Source organism: Perca flavescens, chromosome 5 (assembly GCF_004354835.1).
Source record: "Perca flavescens isolate YP-PL-M2 chromosome 5, PFLA_1.0, whole genome shotgun sequence".
In the NCBI taxonomy this organism is placed as follows: domain Eukaryota; kingdom Metazoa; phylum Chordata; class Actinopteri; order Perciformes; family Percidae; genus Perca; species Perca flavescens.
This window is the reverse complement of record NC_041335.1, coordinates 30,589,472-30,607,865: the sequence shown is the minus strand read 5'-3', so window position 1 is coordinate 30,607,865 and position 18,394 is coordinate 30,589,472. Positions and strand designations below refer to the sequence as shown.

The following is an 18,394-nucleotide window of genomic DNA, read 5'->3' as shown; positions in this document are numbered from 1 at the left end:
GAAAGTTCGGATAGAAAAAATCTGATGATAAAAAGGACTCCTTTCAAATCAATTGAACTTTCTTTCCATCAACACGAATGCTATCGGGCCGCGGCCATTATCGATGTCTAGAAAAATTAACTATAAACTGGATCAGAAAGACTCTATAACTCTATGTCCTCATGACTTACGTTTCCATTACATTTTTGCACATTTTAAGCTAATTTCTTACATATCTGCAAAAGAAATACACTGAAACAAGTCTTCACGCAATCACATTGCACTTGAGACTTTCTGAATGATAGGACATGGAGCATTATTTTTGAAAATACCTTTTAACTTGGAGCTCAATGTCAAGGTTTGTTCACAATAATATGGAATATATACTGTATCTGCTCTGGTGCGTCTGTAAGACATTTTCCTTGAATATTAGTTTGAGAAGAGCTCCTTGAAATTCAGACCAGTACTGCCAGACATTTTTCTGACACTTATAATGAAACTGTCATTTGGATTCACTTTAGGTCACAGTCTCACAGAGATGAGTTTCTCTGACAAAAGTCTGACAGAAACTCCGCATTATACAACTGGCACGTCTTATTTCTATGAAAGCAGAAGAGCACAAACTCACTTGTGTTAAATGTTTAAAGTTTTCATGTTCCGCAGTGGGTGATGATGAAAATCACTTTCCCAAATGTTAAGATTAGGCCGCACAAGATCGCACACATCCAATGACTATATGCACCAAATTACAAGTTGAAATACAGATAATGTTTTGTTGGCCAATTTGCGTCCAATCTCTCTTTTTTGAACTTTTAAAGTAAAAGACTTCTACAATTTCTCACGCTGAGAACATTTGGTCGATATACATACAATTGATCAAGAAGTTTAATAAAAGTTTTATATTTTTAGGTGATTTGCCATATAAAATACAAAGCATTTCTAAGATTTAACTTCTCTTGTGTGAGTACTAGCAGTTTTTTCTCTCTATCTTATATCATTATAATTTAAATCCCCAACTTGGACAAATTAAGCAATTTCAAGACAACACATTTGGGCTCCGAGAACCTGCAATAGGCATTTGTCCTCATTTTCTGACATTTTCAGACTAATAGAAGTAATCAGTTCAATATAATCCATAGTTTAATAGATACCACATAAACCACATAAAAACAAAAACAACAACCGTTCAGTCCATTTCTAAAACAGAAAACATGTAGGCAGTGGTGCAAATGATTTAAACCTCTGAGGTGTCAGTCAGCCACAGCAGCAGCGCTTTCATTTTCAGCAACAGAAACGTAAATAGCCGAGGCAGTAACACTTTAAAAGATTGGCCACAGAAACAACTCCAGTTATAACACCAGCAGCGGCTGTCATCAAAGCCTCTGAGAATTTATCGGCAGAAATAAAATACAGATGCAAGAGGAGACAGGTACACGAGCTTTGGAGATTCAATAAGGTTGGTGAGCATCACATAAAATGACATTGCTGTCAAACCCAAAGCGACATTTGCCACAACTAATACCAGGGGACAACACTCAATCACTGCTGAGAATTCACAGTTTAGCCGAGCACAGATTTATTAACAGACGCTGTCAACCTTTGTCATCATGGCTCATAATGTCATCCAAAAGATGATTAACGAGACAGAGATAGCCATTATCCAAGCCAATATCCAGACGAGTTTGCAGACTTATCAGTATTTGATATGAATAATAAAAAACTGGATACAGTTACCCAAAAAAATATCATAGAGCAGCTGAACTTTGTACTAACATGTGAACTCAGGCAAAAAAGCTGCATTGATCAATATCTTTTATATTAACATTGAATCAAATGCCTATATGTAAAATAATAAGATGATAGAAGCAAACCCACAGGGAATTGTCTGCCAACTGTGTAGCTCTAATTAGCTTTTTAGCCTCTTTTAGCTAGTTTTTGGTTTTGCATTTATGACAGGGTTTAGCCTCCTCACACTCATTTCCAGCTGTCCCAGTCAGATATTTGTAACAAACAAGCTTCGATAAAACCACTGTACTCCATCAACCCAGCACCAAATATGACAAACACAAAATTAGCAACTTGCTGGTGAACGTAGTGGAGCATTTAGCAGCTAAAGATCCAGATATCATTTTCAGGAGTTGGTGGAGACCAAAAACAGAGCTTAAACAAGACTTCAAATGAATGCTGCTCCATGTCTGCTGCATGTGTAAACAGACAATTGTGATCCTTGTGAATAAAGTGCTAGAAGTTGGATTATGTGACTTGATGCAGTTTATCACTCTGCCCTAAGATTTATATCTGGTGATGTAGTTAGTCACTGTCTCCTTTATCAAAATGTAGGCTGGACTTCCTTGGCTCTGAGAAGGGAGCAACACTGCATTCATCTACAAAGCCTTGCTTAAAAAATTGCCTGTATTTTTAACAAGCTTGCTGAACTTTAAATCGTATCACTATGGCACTTGCACTAGTGATTCCTTGGTCCTAAATATTCCATTTGTTGGACAGAATTAGGCATTTGAATATTATGCTCCACATAAATGGAATAACCTGCAGTTTCTAATGAAATTGAACAGACTGATTTCATTTAAATCACTTTAAATGTCTTCTTTATGAAGCCATGTATACTTAATGTACATGTTCACTTTGAGTTGTTTGACATTCTGTAATTGTTTTATGTGTGTACTGTGTATTGCAACTGTATACTGTATATTTATTACAATGTTCCGTCATTTTTATATGTATTGTAATTTTATATGGCACGTAATCAGGGCGTCATTGGAAATGAGAGCTAGCTCACAATTGGCCCTCCCTGAATAAATAAAGGTGATTATAATGTAGTGACTTGCAGAGCTCATTTGCATACTATTGTACGTACTGTAGCTGGTGAGCTAACATGATAATCAGTTGGAAACATGCTAGTGCCAGTCACAACTGTCAAGTTTACGGTTAGTTAGCAAGCTAGATAGCGCTGTTGCTAACGGGACAATAAGTTCACACAGTTTATGCAGAAATTTTTTTGGGCCCATTGACTCTTGTCAGTTTGATGTCGGTCAACGGTGCGAATTTGACACAAAACATTGCAGCAATTTCAATGACATTAATATATATATATATATATATACTGTATATATATATGTAATTATTTAATGTGTCTACACTCACAGTTTGAGTGCATTTCAGGTATTTTTTACATTAATGTATTATTTTTCTCCAATTGACATTCATGAAGGCACCAAATATTGCTGCTGGGAGATTTGTGACACAACTGCAAAGCGTCCTAAAGCCTTTTTCATGTTTATAAATACAAACAGATCCGTTGAATGTCATGTGAAATGCTGCAGGGTGGCTTAAATGAAGGATAGGGAGGACTGGAGCTGCTGTACCTTCGAAATGAGCTCGTCGTGGTTGGCCAGGTGTGCCCGGCAGTGGATGCAGCTGTAGGTGCGGTGGCAGCTCGGCAAGTAAGCCTGGAAGGTCTTTGACTTGGTCATCTTCACCATGTCAATGGGGCAGGGCTCCTCGCTGGTGTCAGGACTGGCACTGGAAGAGTTGCAGCTCTGCTGAACTTGCTGACAGAAGAAGCACTGGAAGATGCAAGCAAAAGCCGTCGTTGTTGTGGAGTGGGTGTGTGGCACGCTCCACACAGACACCACAGGAGAAAATCAAACCTGCAGGCCGAAAAGGAAAAAGAGGAGACGTGGTGAGACACAAGTCCCATACTTCCTATTTTTAGAGCTCACCATCTTGATTGCATTTCCAATATAAACACAGCTCATTTGCTCGAGCAATCATAATCTATTATGCGATTACAATCGCACGTTGTTGACTACCAATATGCGGTGATGTAACTTAATATAATGACAAGTCAAACAAACCCTTGTTAATGTAAAGCCACATAACATGTTTGACTTGATCACAAACAATTTGATTATTCATAGTTTATGTATTATTATACATAATATACATCATCTGTTGGAAGACAAATTTCTGAAGTGGTATTATCATGTTCATATACATTTATTATTGCATTAGATATAACAAAAATATATCCTTGAACTACAGATAACTGATTTTATCAGTCAAAAAATAAAGAGAAATATAGGAAATACTACATAGAGGTCAGTTTTTTCAGTAGTTACATAATGTTTTGGACTTGTTTTGGTAAGAGTAAGCTATTACTTGACGCTGATGTACCAGAATAAATGTATATTAATTTTGGCTGTCATTTTTATCAACTATGATTAAGAGATTGTACTCTACAACAAAATCAGATGTGGTCAAGAAACAGGTTGTAAAGGTTGTAAAGAAGCCAACTGTGAGCCCGACTGTCTAAACCACATTGTTTGGAGTGTGAGAGCATCTGAAATATTGGTAACAACCCTCATTTCTGGAAAACTGTGCACACATCTACAGTTAGTTCAGTAAGTCAGTCTAACTGATGATTGCAACAGACAGTTTGAGTTATAACTTTAGAGTTTGCCTTCATATTCCTTTACAAATAAGTTTGGCTAACCTCAAAGTTTGTTTACAATGTGTCGGATCATCTGACTGCTCGTGTTTGTTTCTTCCTTGCTGGACTTTTTTTTTGTGACCTCGTTCCCAGAGCTCTGCAGTGGTGGAAGAAGTATTCAGATCTTTTACTTAAGTAGTCATACTACAGTGAAAAAAATACTCTGTTACAAATAAAATTCCTGCATTAAAATTGTTACTTAAGTAAAAGTACAAAAGTATTAGCATCAACATATACTTAAAAGTACCAAAAGTGAACGTATTCACTATGCAGAATGGCCCATTTCAGAATAATATTGAATAATAATAACTGATGCATTAATGTGTTCATCACTTTAGGTTGCAGCTGCTAAATGTTAATTACTTTATATACTAATGTGTAGTTTAATCTCATCATCATTAATTAGTTGATTTATTTTTTTGTATTAATAATCTGAATCTGCAAAACAACTAAAGCAGTCAATTAAACACAGTGAAGCAAAAAGTACAATATTTCCCTCTGACATTTAGTGGAGTAGAAATGCTTGAGTAAAGTACTCAAGTACTGTACTTGAAAAACACAGCTGGCTCTCAGCAATTATTTTGGTGAGTACAATGATTATAAACTATTCATTATCATTGTTATCATAACCAATATAAAAAACAAAAACTCGTAAAATATAATTCAACTTGTAATAAACTGGAAATATGACAAAAAAAAAATCCAGCTCACATAGGAGGATACTGATGCAAAAACAAACAAACAGAAGCTTAAGGTTTTCATTGGCTGAGGTGAATTCAGAAAGTCTGCAGGGGATTCAGCTCTACACACACACAAATGCATACCATGTCAGTTCATCTGCAGGACAGACTAGAATAGCCGATGAGACAATGCAGCCAAGACACAATGAATGAGGAACTCAGGATAACAAAAACATCTCTGTAGGTGTATAACGCCAACATATCCACCAGAATGCAAACAGATCTGTAGGGCTGTCTTCGACTAAAGATATTCTTAGTCGACTAACACTTATAGGATTTTGTCGACTAATCAATTAGTTGATTTGATTTGAACAGTAGTTAATTTCCTCAAAAGAGCTCAAGACATGCCTTACTAATATAACTAGGGCTGTGCTCGATTGAAGAAATTCTTAGTTGACTAACGCTCATTTCAATTGTATCGACTAATCGATTAGTTGATTTAATCGACAGATCTGTAAATCTGAGTTTCTCCGCAAACAGTCATGCAAAAGCACCACTTTAATTCTTGTGTGCCGTGCTCGTACGTTTCTTGGAAATAAGTCATTCAGCATGAAAAAAGCATAAAACATGACTAATCGACTAAAGAAATCTATGTTGACTAAGACCAAAACGACCGATTAGTCGACTAATCGACTAAGAAGGAGCAGCCCTAAATATAACACATACAAGTTTTAAGTTTAGCATTCACATCGTCAAACATTTCCATTTTGTTTTATTTGGACAATTTCTATTTACATAATCTCTTTCCTGCCCCTCTTTTTTTTTTTTTTTTTTTACACACTGCTGTCTCCATGCTGCCTTTTATGTCACTTTCGTTTATTAATCTTGTCTATTGAATTATCATTACTAATTCATTACTATATCTCATTACTACGTTATGATGATGGCTGTTTGGTATCTTTAAGTGGACACTGAGTTGGAGGTCAAACAGGTTTGTTCATAGAATACTCCTCTTACTTCTTACTCAGTTAGCTACACGCACCTGGCAGTTACTGGGTGTAATTTTTGGTAACACTTTACTTGAAGGTATCTACATAAGAGTGACATGACAGTGTCTGTCACTATCATGAACACATGAACCCTAACCATAACTTGTCATGACAAAAACCGAATGGCACTTACTAAAAGAAGAGTTGTCATAAACATTCATGACTTGTATATAATGTTTATGACACGTTCATGACACGTCATGGCACTCTTATGTAGATACCTTCAAGTAAAGTGTAACCTAATTTTTTAGCAACAACTTATATCTACGTAAGAACTAGTGTGTGTGGTGCAACCTGTTTTCATTTAGTCGTCCACACATTAGTATTAATATTTTTACTTAAATTAAGGATGTGAGTACTTGAATGATTATACTGTACAAACAGCGCCAGCAGTTTGTGGTTGACTGAAATGTGACTGGGCGGTACCATTATCTGGTCAACCACACGGCCTTTCACTTCTTATATTTACTACAAAAGTATATTGGAAAACACACTGAAGTAAACCTTAACATGGTATAGACCAACCAGACACTGGTGACAGTATTGAGCATAAAAAAAGAGACAGATCTACTTGTATGGGAGTGTTGAGTTGAAACAACTGTATGATTCTCAACAAAACTACACTTTCTTCTGCCAGCCATATTTTTTTTTTATACCTGATGCTTCTTTTGAAAGAGTATTTGTAATTTATAACAAAGGACAGACACTGTCAAACATAATCCAAGTGTTGAAATTAGGAAAAACCTGCCTATTGTCCAACTCTTTGTCTTAAAAACACATTGTCTACTGCAGCCCACAGGCTCAACAGTCACTCTAAACATCCAAACACCAACACAGCATTAGTAAAAACACAATGACAATGTGCTTCAGCAGCTCCAGAAGTTTCCAGTTGAACTCAATGTGCTGCAACAGGAAGAGCAGCCGCGCCGAGACAGAAGCCAGCAGCCAGACAAGAAAACAAAGGAACTTCCGCAACTCAACACGAAGCAGCCGTGATCTGATGTGAAGCACGGCTGCTTTGCAAACACACACTTGTAAACACACACATTTACACAACTGGGAAGGTAACATAACCCCCCCCAAAAAAAAAACTGGGCCATATTTACATACAGTATATAATCTGCACAGGTGCCTGAGGCATAATCCATGCATGAATAGGACAAAATCCCCCCAGTTTAACCCTGGCTGCATGTGCACGAAGAAAGGTAAACACACACACACACACACACACACACACACACACACACACACACACACACACACACACACACACACACACACACACACAGTTATTTGCATTTAGACACACACCTTCCTTTTTCCTTCATAAATGCCAAATAAGGACATGTAAACGTCCGTGGAGCGGTTTCTTTGTTTGTTTTGGTCCCTTGTAAAGCCAATTGTTCACTTCAGGGCATTTGACAGCGCATGGTCTTATTTGTGTTCCCTTTTTATGGTCTTACTTGAGCACTTTCTGTAAATTTCTTCAACTATAAAAGCTGGGAAATACTTAAAAATATGTCTTGAATCCTACAGAATAATTTCCTGACACTAGAATCCATGTGTCTTTTGTTTCAGCCTTCCTCGTCACATGGTGATAGCTCAAATTTGGATTGAAACGACTTTTTTTTTTGAAGGATGAACAAAAGAAAATGAGAAAACTAAAAAAGGAGATACAGTAACACAGCAGGAACAGCTGCTATTCAAACTGAGCAAAGTGAAAACAAAGAGGCAGCACAATGTGCGTCTCTGGTTACCACTAACAGGAAGAAGTGTCCAGACAAAAGACTCGCTCCACTCGCCCCTGAATCTAACCCGAGAAAATAACACATTTGAACACAACATGCGTTTTTACCATCATTTGAATATTCTAAATAAGTTAATCTCGACATGACAGGCTTTTGCAACTCCCCCACCCCCTCCTCTCCTAAAATGTGTTTATCCCCAACAAAGAGCAACGACGACAGCTCAAGTGCAACAGTGTTTTTTTTTGTTTTTTTCCCGAGCCTGATGCAGTCTGTGAATCCAGCACGACAGGTTTTCGGAGGTAAACATTGCCCTGCTGCTGTACTCACCACCTGGATCAGATCTGAGCAAAACGCAGCATTGGTGGAAATATGCTTGCTGAAGAAAGACAGAGATGTTTTTCAGTTTGTTGTTTTTTAAGTTAAATAAATGATTGTCGTCGTCCCAGGGTCTGGTCCATGTGTGATGCTGCCAGATGGGAACTTATTGTTGTGTCCTTTGGGTGCTGACGGATCTCATTTTTTCCCCCAACACGGGCTTTTGTTGTGTCTTTTGTGTGTCCGTAAAGGACTGGCATGGTTACTTTGGTACGGAAACGTCACCACGTGGGAGGGAGATGGAGCTGTGATTGACAGCCAAGGCTGGCCAATGGGTGGCTGCGCTGCCTTCAGGCTCCCATGGGAAAGATGGAAACCAGGTTGAGAGAAGCGTCAGGTGAAAATGAAATGTTTTTGTTTCTTTATTTTTTAGCGGTCCATTCATTTCATGTTTTATTTGGAGTTACTTTAGAAGTCAACTATTTTTTTTTTTATGTTTCTACTTGTTTTTCTCATTTTTGGAAATTTTTCTATTTTATTTCTATCTCTCATCTCCACTTGCACACACGTTTAATAGATATATACGTATAGAAGTATATGTATAAGCAACTGTATATATTGTTTTAATTGAATTCTATTCTAATTTAAATATTTTTAAATATGTTCTGTGTGTGTGTGTGTGTGCGTGCGTGCGTGCGTGTGTGTGTGTGTGTGTGTGTGTGTGTGTGTGTGTGTGTGTGTGTGTGTGTGTAGCGTGAATGAGCTACTTCTTACATTTCATTCTGCAACCCTGTGTTGTAAAACAAGAAATAAATGAACTTTAATTTTTTTAAAGATTATGTTTTGGGCATTTTCAGCCTTTATTTTTATAGGACAGCAGAAGACATGAAAGGAGAGAGAGGGGGGAATGACATGCAGCAAAGGGCCGCAGGTCAGAGTCAAACCCGGGCCCGCTGCGTCGAGGAGTAAACCTCTATATATGGGCTCTACCAACTGAGCTATCCGGGCACCCCAAATAAATGAACTTTAAACTTTAATACTGATTATTTGTGTCAATACACTTTGTATACTATTTATGTATGGTACACTACACATCTGTTTTTCTACTTACTTGTGCTGCTGTGAATCTTCTGTTTCCACGCATAGGATCAATAAACTTCACCTCATCTTAAATTTAAATTATTTTTTTTGTAAATAGCGTGATTTTTTTTAGTTTAGATTTATGTTTTTGCTCAGTTTGGGCCTTGTAAAACACCTTAGTAGTGCTGCTTTTGAATGCTTTCTAGAAATGAAATACCATCTGCGTCTTTTCGTCCAATGTGTTATAATTTAGGCTTCAGGTTGTGGACTTTGGCAACTCAAACCCAACTTCTCTAACGAAGAAGTTTTAAGTGGAGGCCAAGATATTTTGGATGTTCAAAACACATTTAGTTGTTGCCTGTACTATTTCTTCTGCTGTAAAACATTAACTCAGATGCAGCACATATAACGTGTCCTTGTAAAGTTTGACAACGTTGGCAGTTATTTATCGCAAACAACAAATTAAAATCATATTTTAGTTTCAGAAAAACCAAGCTCTGAACGTTATTGTTGTTATTGCAAAAGTGCTTATTTCCCATGTGGCATGAACGCACCACATAGATGAGGAGGGAGCGAGCAGATACCCGGATGTGTAAATAAATACAAGATGAGAATATGAATCTGACTCCTCTTCTTTCTCTGATATGAAAAATGTTTTTTGTTTGTCATGCTCGGTTTTCCACCTGCAGCTCTCTGTATTAATTACAAGCATTCACTTTGGGTTTTTAACGTTTTTGGCACATTTTCCACTCAAATTACCAATTGCATGATAAATATTAGTATATGAATCCGTCTGTGTAATGATTAAGTAACACTGCGGGTTAAAATCCTTCAAAGAAAAGAGATCATGCCATGTATAATAGGATGTCAAAAACAACAAAACATACAATTCGATATTATCCCTACACCATGTGGGAGAAGAAGCACCAGAAAGTCCTAACTGACCACCATAGAAACAATTTAGCAATATTATATGATGATTATTCCTTAAAAACATCCACAGCTATCTGAGCCAAAACAAGCTTGCCCCTATTAGTCCATGTTAGAAACAGATCAATACATTCCTCAAGTATTTATTTAGACTTTGACACGGACAAAGCAGAAATTCGTATTATATCTTGTAGATTAAAAAACAAAAACAGCAGCCTGATCGCCCACGCCACCCCCACCTCCTCCTCAGCCCCCCCCCCTCCATCTCCCATCTCCTGCTGCACTGTTTATGTGTCAGTACTGCATCATCCTGACATTGGACAGATCCACATCTGACATATAATGCCATGAATGATGACATTAAATATAAAAAGGCCTACAATTAAACAGTAGTCTGGTTCCTACCTCCAAAACAAAAGCCTGCCTTGATCGTCCTATCCTTGCTGTCCTGACGTAGAGGACGCGCGTGTGCTTCAAGACTACAACAACAACAACAACTCACGCACTGTTTGTATTTCTTACTGTCTTTCATTAAAAAAATAAACGTTGACATCGCAGCACGGGTCCACGTTATGTTGCAATACCCTCAAATGTGTTGCTTCACCATATGGATGCATGTAAACACAACACTGCAGCGTCCCTCGGAGGTGCAGGCTGTGCGCGCGTGAGCGTTATAAAAGACGTCCTTTTCACTGTGTTGTTTTGTCGCCTGTTCACGTGGCATCATAAGCCCCCCCAAAACTGACCGAGATCTTCAGCCACAAAGGCGCACATACGATGATAATGGGGGTGAGGATAACGGAGACAGCGCACATTCTCAGCTGAAAGGAGCTGGACGTCAGGGGGGGTTTTGCTCTTGAATGTAACTCGAGGATCACATTGCAAAACGTGTCTCATAGATAGGACACATTACCTTATAATTCATATAAAACTGGTTATTATAGGCCTACAGTTAGGCTGTATAAATCCTACAGAACTGTCATCCTAGAGGAGCAGCGAATGAACAAACACGACATAAATACCACTCTTAAAGTTTCTGGAGGAATATCAGAGTATTATGCAAACATTAGATTGTTACTGGAATACTGAAGTAGGCTACTTTTAATGCATTCCATTAGCTCTGCATGCATCACAAAACACAAGAAGCCTAATCCCACGATACATTTAAGCTGTAAAATATGAATATAGAAACATCGGTGCAACAGGAAACAAACAAAGAATAGCCTACCAAAAAAGTATAATAAACTCACTCCACGACATACGCACACTTTAACCTAGGAGGATATTATAGTAGAAGAATACAGTTATTATAGTGATTATTCTGACAAATACGCGCGCGTGCCCTCCAGCAGGTCACTTACCCCAAAAACACTTCGCCTTTCCCTCCTCGGAAACCAGAACAACCCCGTGAGGAAATCGCTTTCTCTGCTGGAGCTGCAGGAGTCTGGGTATTAGTAAAAAGCATAAAAAGATAAAGACACATTCACCGTCCCGTAAATGTAGCAGCAGTCCGTCTAGGTCGGGCCGAGTGCCAATACAAAGTCTAAAAAAAAACATCAATCTCCTCGGTGGATCTTCACTGCGTTCATAAACCAAATACTTTCTGCGTTAAAGCGTGAGATGTGCGGGATATCTCCGTAGGTCCGGTTTGAGTAGAATCCCAACCGTGAGGCGGGTCAGAGTGTGTCCATGTTGGAGCAGCTTGCAGCTCTTTGAAGGATTTTAACCTCTATACCTTTAGCTCTCCGACATCAATGGCAGGCCGAGCTGTCCCGTCTACGGCCTTATTTATAGCCTACTGAAATCCTGATTACCTCCGTGATGCGCAGCGCGCTTTGACTAATGCACGAACACATTCACGACACTGGATCTGTTGAATAAGACCTTCCGATCTGTTGGAAATGTTTACATTCTCATTGGGGTGAATTGTGCAAGAAGCTTTCGGTCTAAAACAAAAACAAATGTAAAAAAAAGAGTGCAGAAAAAGCGGTGTTTTATTACATCCAGGGGTGCTGCCTTTAAGTGCTGCAGGAAATAAGAGAGTTAAGCGCACAAAAACAACAACGTAGCCTAGAACATCTCTGAACAACTCCAACACTATTATCATCCCAAAGGGAATTTGGTTAGCAGCCAGCCATTTAACACATACATCACATGAATACACTGTTGACAATGCACATATATAGGCCCAACCAATGAGTTTAAACAATTTTTTTTTTACATTTTATTAAAAATGACAAGTAAAAATAAGGTACAAGTTACTTGTTTGTGAAGCTTTTAACTACATCTGGTTGTCTTCAGTGGATGGTGTTGCTCAGTTGTCATTAAGATGGTAGTTGTGGCCACGAAACATTCAACAGAGAACAAAACAGCTAACGTAGCCTACACAGTTTAAGGTAGCCTATTACTTTCATATTTTCAGTTGATCAATTATGCAGAGTTAGTTGTGTATTAGGTTTTAAAGTGAGTTTGTAAACTTTAAACAAAGGCTACTTGGTCACGACGTGATTTACGTGGATATTTAATTAAGGACGCCATGTCAACAGCTGCTTATTAAGTAGGCTAAATAATCGCCACTTTTTATGTTTCTGCTTTCACTATTCAGCTTTTACTTGTCACGTAGCTTTAATAGCCTCCAAAAAGTTTCAATCTGAGTCAGTTCGATGCTGTATAGCTGCTACTTCCGGACAAAACAACCGAAAGCTCATCTTCATCTTTAAACTCTCTTAAATTCGATATTTTGAGAGGTACGTAAAGGCAAAAGTAGCCTAGCTACAAAGCCTGTTCTACAAATAGCGTCCAATCTGCCAGAAGAAGAATCTCCGTCTGACCAATCCGCTGTGAGGGAGGGCGGGGCTACACACTCACAGCCAATCAACCCAAGGCCAGACACTGAACAGCGCGCTCGCGTGGCTGAGGGTTGTTTTTGGCTGTGCGCGCCACCGACACAGACGCGTGCCAAAAACAATAGCCCACAGCGCGCATGCGTGGCCGCATTGCAAGCACGTGGTTAAGAAGAGCAAGTAAACAAACCCCGCTCCAAAATCAATACAGTTGATTGATGTTTAATATTGGCGTTTACTGTAGTTTTAATATATATATATATATATGCTTGAGTCAGGGTTAAAATAATGTTTTGTTTTATAAATTATAATCTTTAAAATAAATTTACAAGTTTTAAGTCAATTTTACTTAAAAACTCGTTTTGTTTCCTTTTTATCCACTTTCATCGCATTTCTTTTTTATACAGCTTTTGTAATGCAAAGAACTTACAATTTGTATTTTGTCGATTTAGCAGGATAATGAATGTGGATTTATCATCTAAAAAAAAAAAAAAAAAAAAAAAAAAAAAAAAACGAGGATCCATCGACATGATCGAATTCACAATTATGTGAACTTATTTTTTTTTTAACCAAATGAAAACAATTGAATTTTGAACTTTCTTAGGGCTTGTAGGCTACAAATGGTGAATATCAATTTGTGAATCACACTGCTGACTGGACAAATGACATACTGCAGTAAATGTTATTAGCCAATACGACAGCGCCACCTTAAGGACGCTGTGGCCTGAAGTATCTTTACAGCATGACTGAGATAATTCTGTGTGTTGATCAGGACTTGTCCCTTAGGTTTTGGATGGACATTATTGCGTGTATTGTTATCTTGAATCCTCTTGATGGTTTTATTTAATGCCTTTCCTTTTATTGATCCCCTGGGGGAGGGGGGGGGGGAATACAATTGCAAAATTAAAAGTGGCAGACATTTACAGCCACACACACATTTTCATTAAGAATTTTCACTCTTCTCATTAAACATAACTAAATTGTATACTTTGTTGCTCCAAGAAATATGTATTTTGTAACTCTGTAATAATAGATGCTGACAGCAGTTAGAGATGTTGTCTATTGCCAGTTGAAATCTTACAAAGAGACTTCACAGAGATGTTGATGAAGGTACAGTGTTTTTAATGAATGTCTACTTAAATGTAATGGCAAAAAAAAAAAAAAAAAAAAAAGAAAACCAAACATTAAAATACAGGTTTTCAAAGTGGCAGTCAGTCTTTAATAATAGCAGAGAAATGCTTCGTTCAAGGCAAATCCTTCACACGACAGCAAAATAAAACTGACCGATCAATTCCAACGATGTCTATGGCAGGTCAAACAGGAAGCATTAAAATACAACCAAGGGTCTTATTTTATTCTCGCTTTCAGAAATGTTAAAATTGAAGGTTTATACTGATCAAAACATACAGAGTGAAGTAGTTCCACTGGAGACAACTCAAACAAGATTAGTGTCTGATAGAAACATTCATTTTACAATAAAAATATCTGCACAAAAACACCCCAAAAAAAAAAAAAAAAAAAAAAAGGGTAACGCAAAAAATATAAATGTTTGCTTTTCATCTTTTCAATACAGTCACAAGTCACACAGCTGTGGCAACAAATCTCTTAAAAAAATTTACATAACTGAAAGATAAGGATACCCACCCGCGACCCCTCCCTCCCTCCGACTTGATTGTGTTTATTTTTAAGAGCGTATACTGCGATTACAAACAGATTCCCGACTGAACAGAAGCTGCACATCAAATCTTGGATATCAAGACTATCAAAAAAGGCACAAACAGACAGGTTGCACAAAGAACTCAGCAGAAGCTTTTTTTTTAATACAACTAATCCCAGTAAGGTTTCCAGTGCCCTTAATGTTCTCCCCCCCACTCCCGGAAAAAACAAAAAGACTATCTACAGGCAAGTCAAGTCCCGGCAGGCACCTCGGATTACAAGTCCCATCCCAACTACTGTAGAAGCAAGTGCATTTAATAATCGTGTGACAGACTGGTGTTTACAGCAATTGTGAGGAGCACTGGGACAGACGAGTCTTTACCTCACGATCAGGTGAAATTTGAGAGTGCAAAAACGGTCAATTCTGCAATGAAGTTTGGTCATTTTTCAAATGTCATTGGAGGAGTTAAATCGATCATCGGAACCAACAAAACTTTTTTTTTTGGGGTGTGAGCAAAAGTGGGAACTCTGAACAAGGTTCCTGTGTGCAACTGTGTAAGTTCACACTATATGTCAAATAGACAGTATGAGATTGAGACTGTGATTCTACTTAAATATGTTTAGAGGAATTGCCTTGAAAGGACATCATTCATTTATTATTGGAAATTGCACAATTTTTGTATCTGTGTCTTAAAGACTCTCAGCTCTCTCAGCAGCAGCAGCAGCCATCTTGCGGTGATAATTACAGATCAATCTGAAGTCTTACTTCTTAACCTTTGAACATTTTGTTTTTGCTGACCTCCATCGGTTTAACTTCTAATCTGGCTGAAGTGATGTAGAAGTGTACTCCACGCTGTGACATTACTGTTGGGTGTGGTCAGAGTTGCAACACACTGACCCATTATGGCTTAGTACATTTCGGCAGAGCTTTAAAGCCTCCTCTCTTAGTTACTCCTACTCCGTTTCAGTCTAACATTATTCAGCCAGAACAAGAGAGAACCAAACTGTGTCCACTAATTTAATTAATTAAAAAGAGAAATATTTGTACAACTCAAACTTGCTTTTTTGCTATGTATGACAATGTATAATAAGAATCAAAAGTTGAGATTTACTCATCTTCGGTTAGAAACATAAAAATATCATGAGTTTGCGGCTTGCCCAATATTTTTTTTCCACAGGCAATAGACACAGTTGTCGTCAACGGAAAGAATGAAAAAAATCAGCTGAAGCAGCACAATAGTTCTAAAATTGTCTTATTTTATATTTAAATCTTCGATTTCCCCCTTTTAAGTGCCAGCAGAGAACGATTCTTGAAGAATCTTTTCAGGTAGATTTTGACTTTAATCTACTGCGAGATGCTTTAGTGTCGTGAATAATACTTGTTTCATTCATAAGGTCACTAACACATCACCAAATGAGCATTTCTTTTGAAGCTGCAGTACTGTAAACTAACAAAGGCTAGGTGTTACCATGAAAGTGAATATTTGAGGCCCACTTACTAAACAAACTGAAATGCCAGCCATCATTGGACGCTGCAGTGCTACTCAAATGAAATGACACGTTATGTTGATGAAGCCTCGGTACTTCAGGCTTGTCCCCCCAAAGTTTCCACATATATCATATTTAAAGTCTTAATTTGTTTGCTTGAAATCATATCTTCAAATTCAACTTCTTCAGTCTTTAAAGCCTCTGAGCACACACACAGCTGATTTCAGTTGATCTAGCTGATTAGACCTCTGCTTAAGTTGAAGTGGGCCAGAGCTTAGATGGAACCTTATTAGGTCACAAATCTTTTCTACCAATAAAAATGGTAAAGCCGTCATGTGTCCCGCCCTAAGTGGTGCAAAAAAGCTAACAAGAAACTCAGGAAGATGTGAATCAGTCTATACACGGCCACAGTCCTGGGAGCGATATTACGAATCCCACTATGGCCATGCCAAGACCCGCCCTTCAATAGCATTTATTGGCCAGGCGTCCATGCTTACGCGAGGTAACGTAACCCCATTTGTCCAGGTCCTATCCCCTGACCAATCCCCTAACCCTAACCTTAACCACTCGAGGTGAAATGCCTAGTCTTGGCGTGGCCATAGTGGGATTCGTAATTTTGCGTCCTGCGAAGAGGTCTAATCAGCCAGGTTAACTCAGAACGCCTGCGTGGGTGTTGAGGGCCTTTAAAATCAGCAGTGACTGACAAGAACTGAAAATATGGTCTTGATTTCTGCTGCTTTTTTTTTTTTTTTTTTTTTTTGGTACAGACACCGCCAACTGTTTTCATTAGAAGTGAAAATGTGCAATTTAAAGCAAAGAAATGTTACAACGGACGAAATGAAAAACCTCATCTGTTAACGCTTGAGCAACGTTTTCAACTGTATCATGCCTGGATCCCATTTCTGAGGTTGAGGAAACGAAAATGTTCCGTGGTGTCTGCGCGATTGGTATGAATACACATATATGGTTATTCTCCTATTTGCAACCACAACAACACGTCTTAGCATGCAAGACTGAAATCTGTAAAAGGAAATGACATAAAAACAGACAAAGAAAATGCTGAAGCAAAAGAAAGAAACGGGACAAAAAGCACCGTGTGATTGGGAAGTGTGATGTACCACAAAAAGGTAGAACAGAAAGAGCCTGGGCGCTCTCCCGGTGGAGCCGCCCGGCTCGTGTGGCACTTAACATCGTCGTCTTTGTATACAGAGCTTATAACAGTCATGCAAAGGGCACAGTATCATTCTAACAAGGCGAGAGAGAGACTGAAGAAGAAGAATACAAAAGAAAACACGAAACAGGAAGTTGACGCAGTTTTCTCCCATATGAAATATTTCACACTGTACATACAGACTTGTGTGAAATAAACAAAGACTTTTCCTTTAGGTTTCTCGTGGCTAAGGCAGAAATTGATGGTGAAATCTTTCAATGCACTTGTAATTTGGTGCATTTATACACAACCTGACATTTTACTGAAGCCGATGAGAAATGAAAACAGGCATTTTTTTTGTGGCTCATAAAAAAAAAAAAAAAAAAAGGTTATAAATTCATCTTATTCACCTTCTATCATCACTCTAGCCATTAACATAGCTTAAGACTCTTTGGGCTATATATATATAATTTATATTTATATGTATGTACTTGCATTTGGGCCGTGTGTGTGTGTGTGTGTGTGTGTGTGTGTGTGTGTGTGTGTGTGTGTGGGATTAAAATAGGTATTTGTTAAAATATAGATTCTCAACACCAAGTGATGGCTTTTGGCCCTTTTTTTTGTCTGCGGCTGATTATGTGATTTCATTGCATAAATCAGTTCTTTTAATTCAGTTTTTCTTTTTTCAAAGCGATAAAGAGAGAAAAAAAAAGATAAAGATCAAGGTACCCCTTGTAACAGTGCGACAAAGGTTAGAAAATTCAAAAGACCCCCTTTTTATGATGGATGATTCTTAGTAATCTACTGTTGCTTGTTTGTGCAATGTAGGCTGAGTTATAACCACGACAGTTGCACCAAAAAACACAACAGCTAGTCTACGGTCATTCACTTGGACATAAAAAAGGTCTTGAATAGGGATAGCCATAGCCGAATGCCTTTGAGACACACAAACAAATTGTTTATCTT

The 18,394-nt window shown here is 38.1% G+C and overlaps 1 protein-coding gene across 4 annotated transcripts in view; it reads right to left on the bottom strand.

The window, feature by feature from the left end:
- The window catches only part of LOC114555488 (protein yippee-like 1), a 34,334-nt gene extending 22,104 nt beyond the window's left edge, over window positions 1-12,230 (bottom strand). The window contains exons 1-3 of one of the 4 annotated variants that reach the window (XM_028577906.1): window positions 8,294-8,561; window positions 4,493-4,586; window positions 3,363-3,647 (exon numbers count right to left, since the gene is read on the bottom strand). In XM_028577906.1, coding sequence (XP_028433707.1) covers window positions 3,363-3,479 — 117 coding nt within the window. In that variant the 5' untranslated portion in view covers window positions 3,480-3,647; window positions 4,493-4,586; window positions 8,294-8,561. Of the gene's footprint in view, window positions 1-3,362; window positions 3,648-4,492; window positions 4,587-7,529; window positions 8,001-8,293; window positions 8,562-11,652 lie in introns of those variants that run through there. The other 3 variants (XM_028577905.1, XM_028577904.1, XM_028577907.1) reach the window with 3 other exon arrangements.
- Between the last annotated feature and the right edge of the window lie 6,164 nt (window positions 12,231-18,394).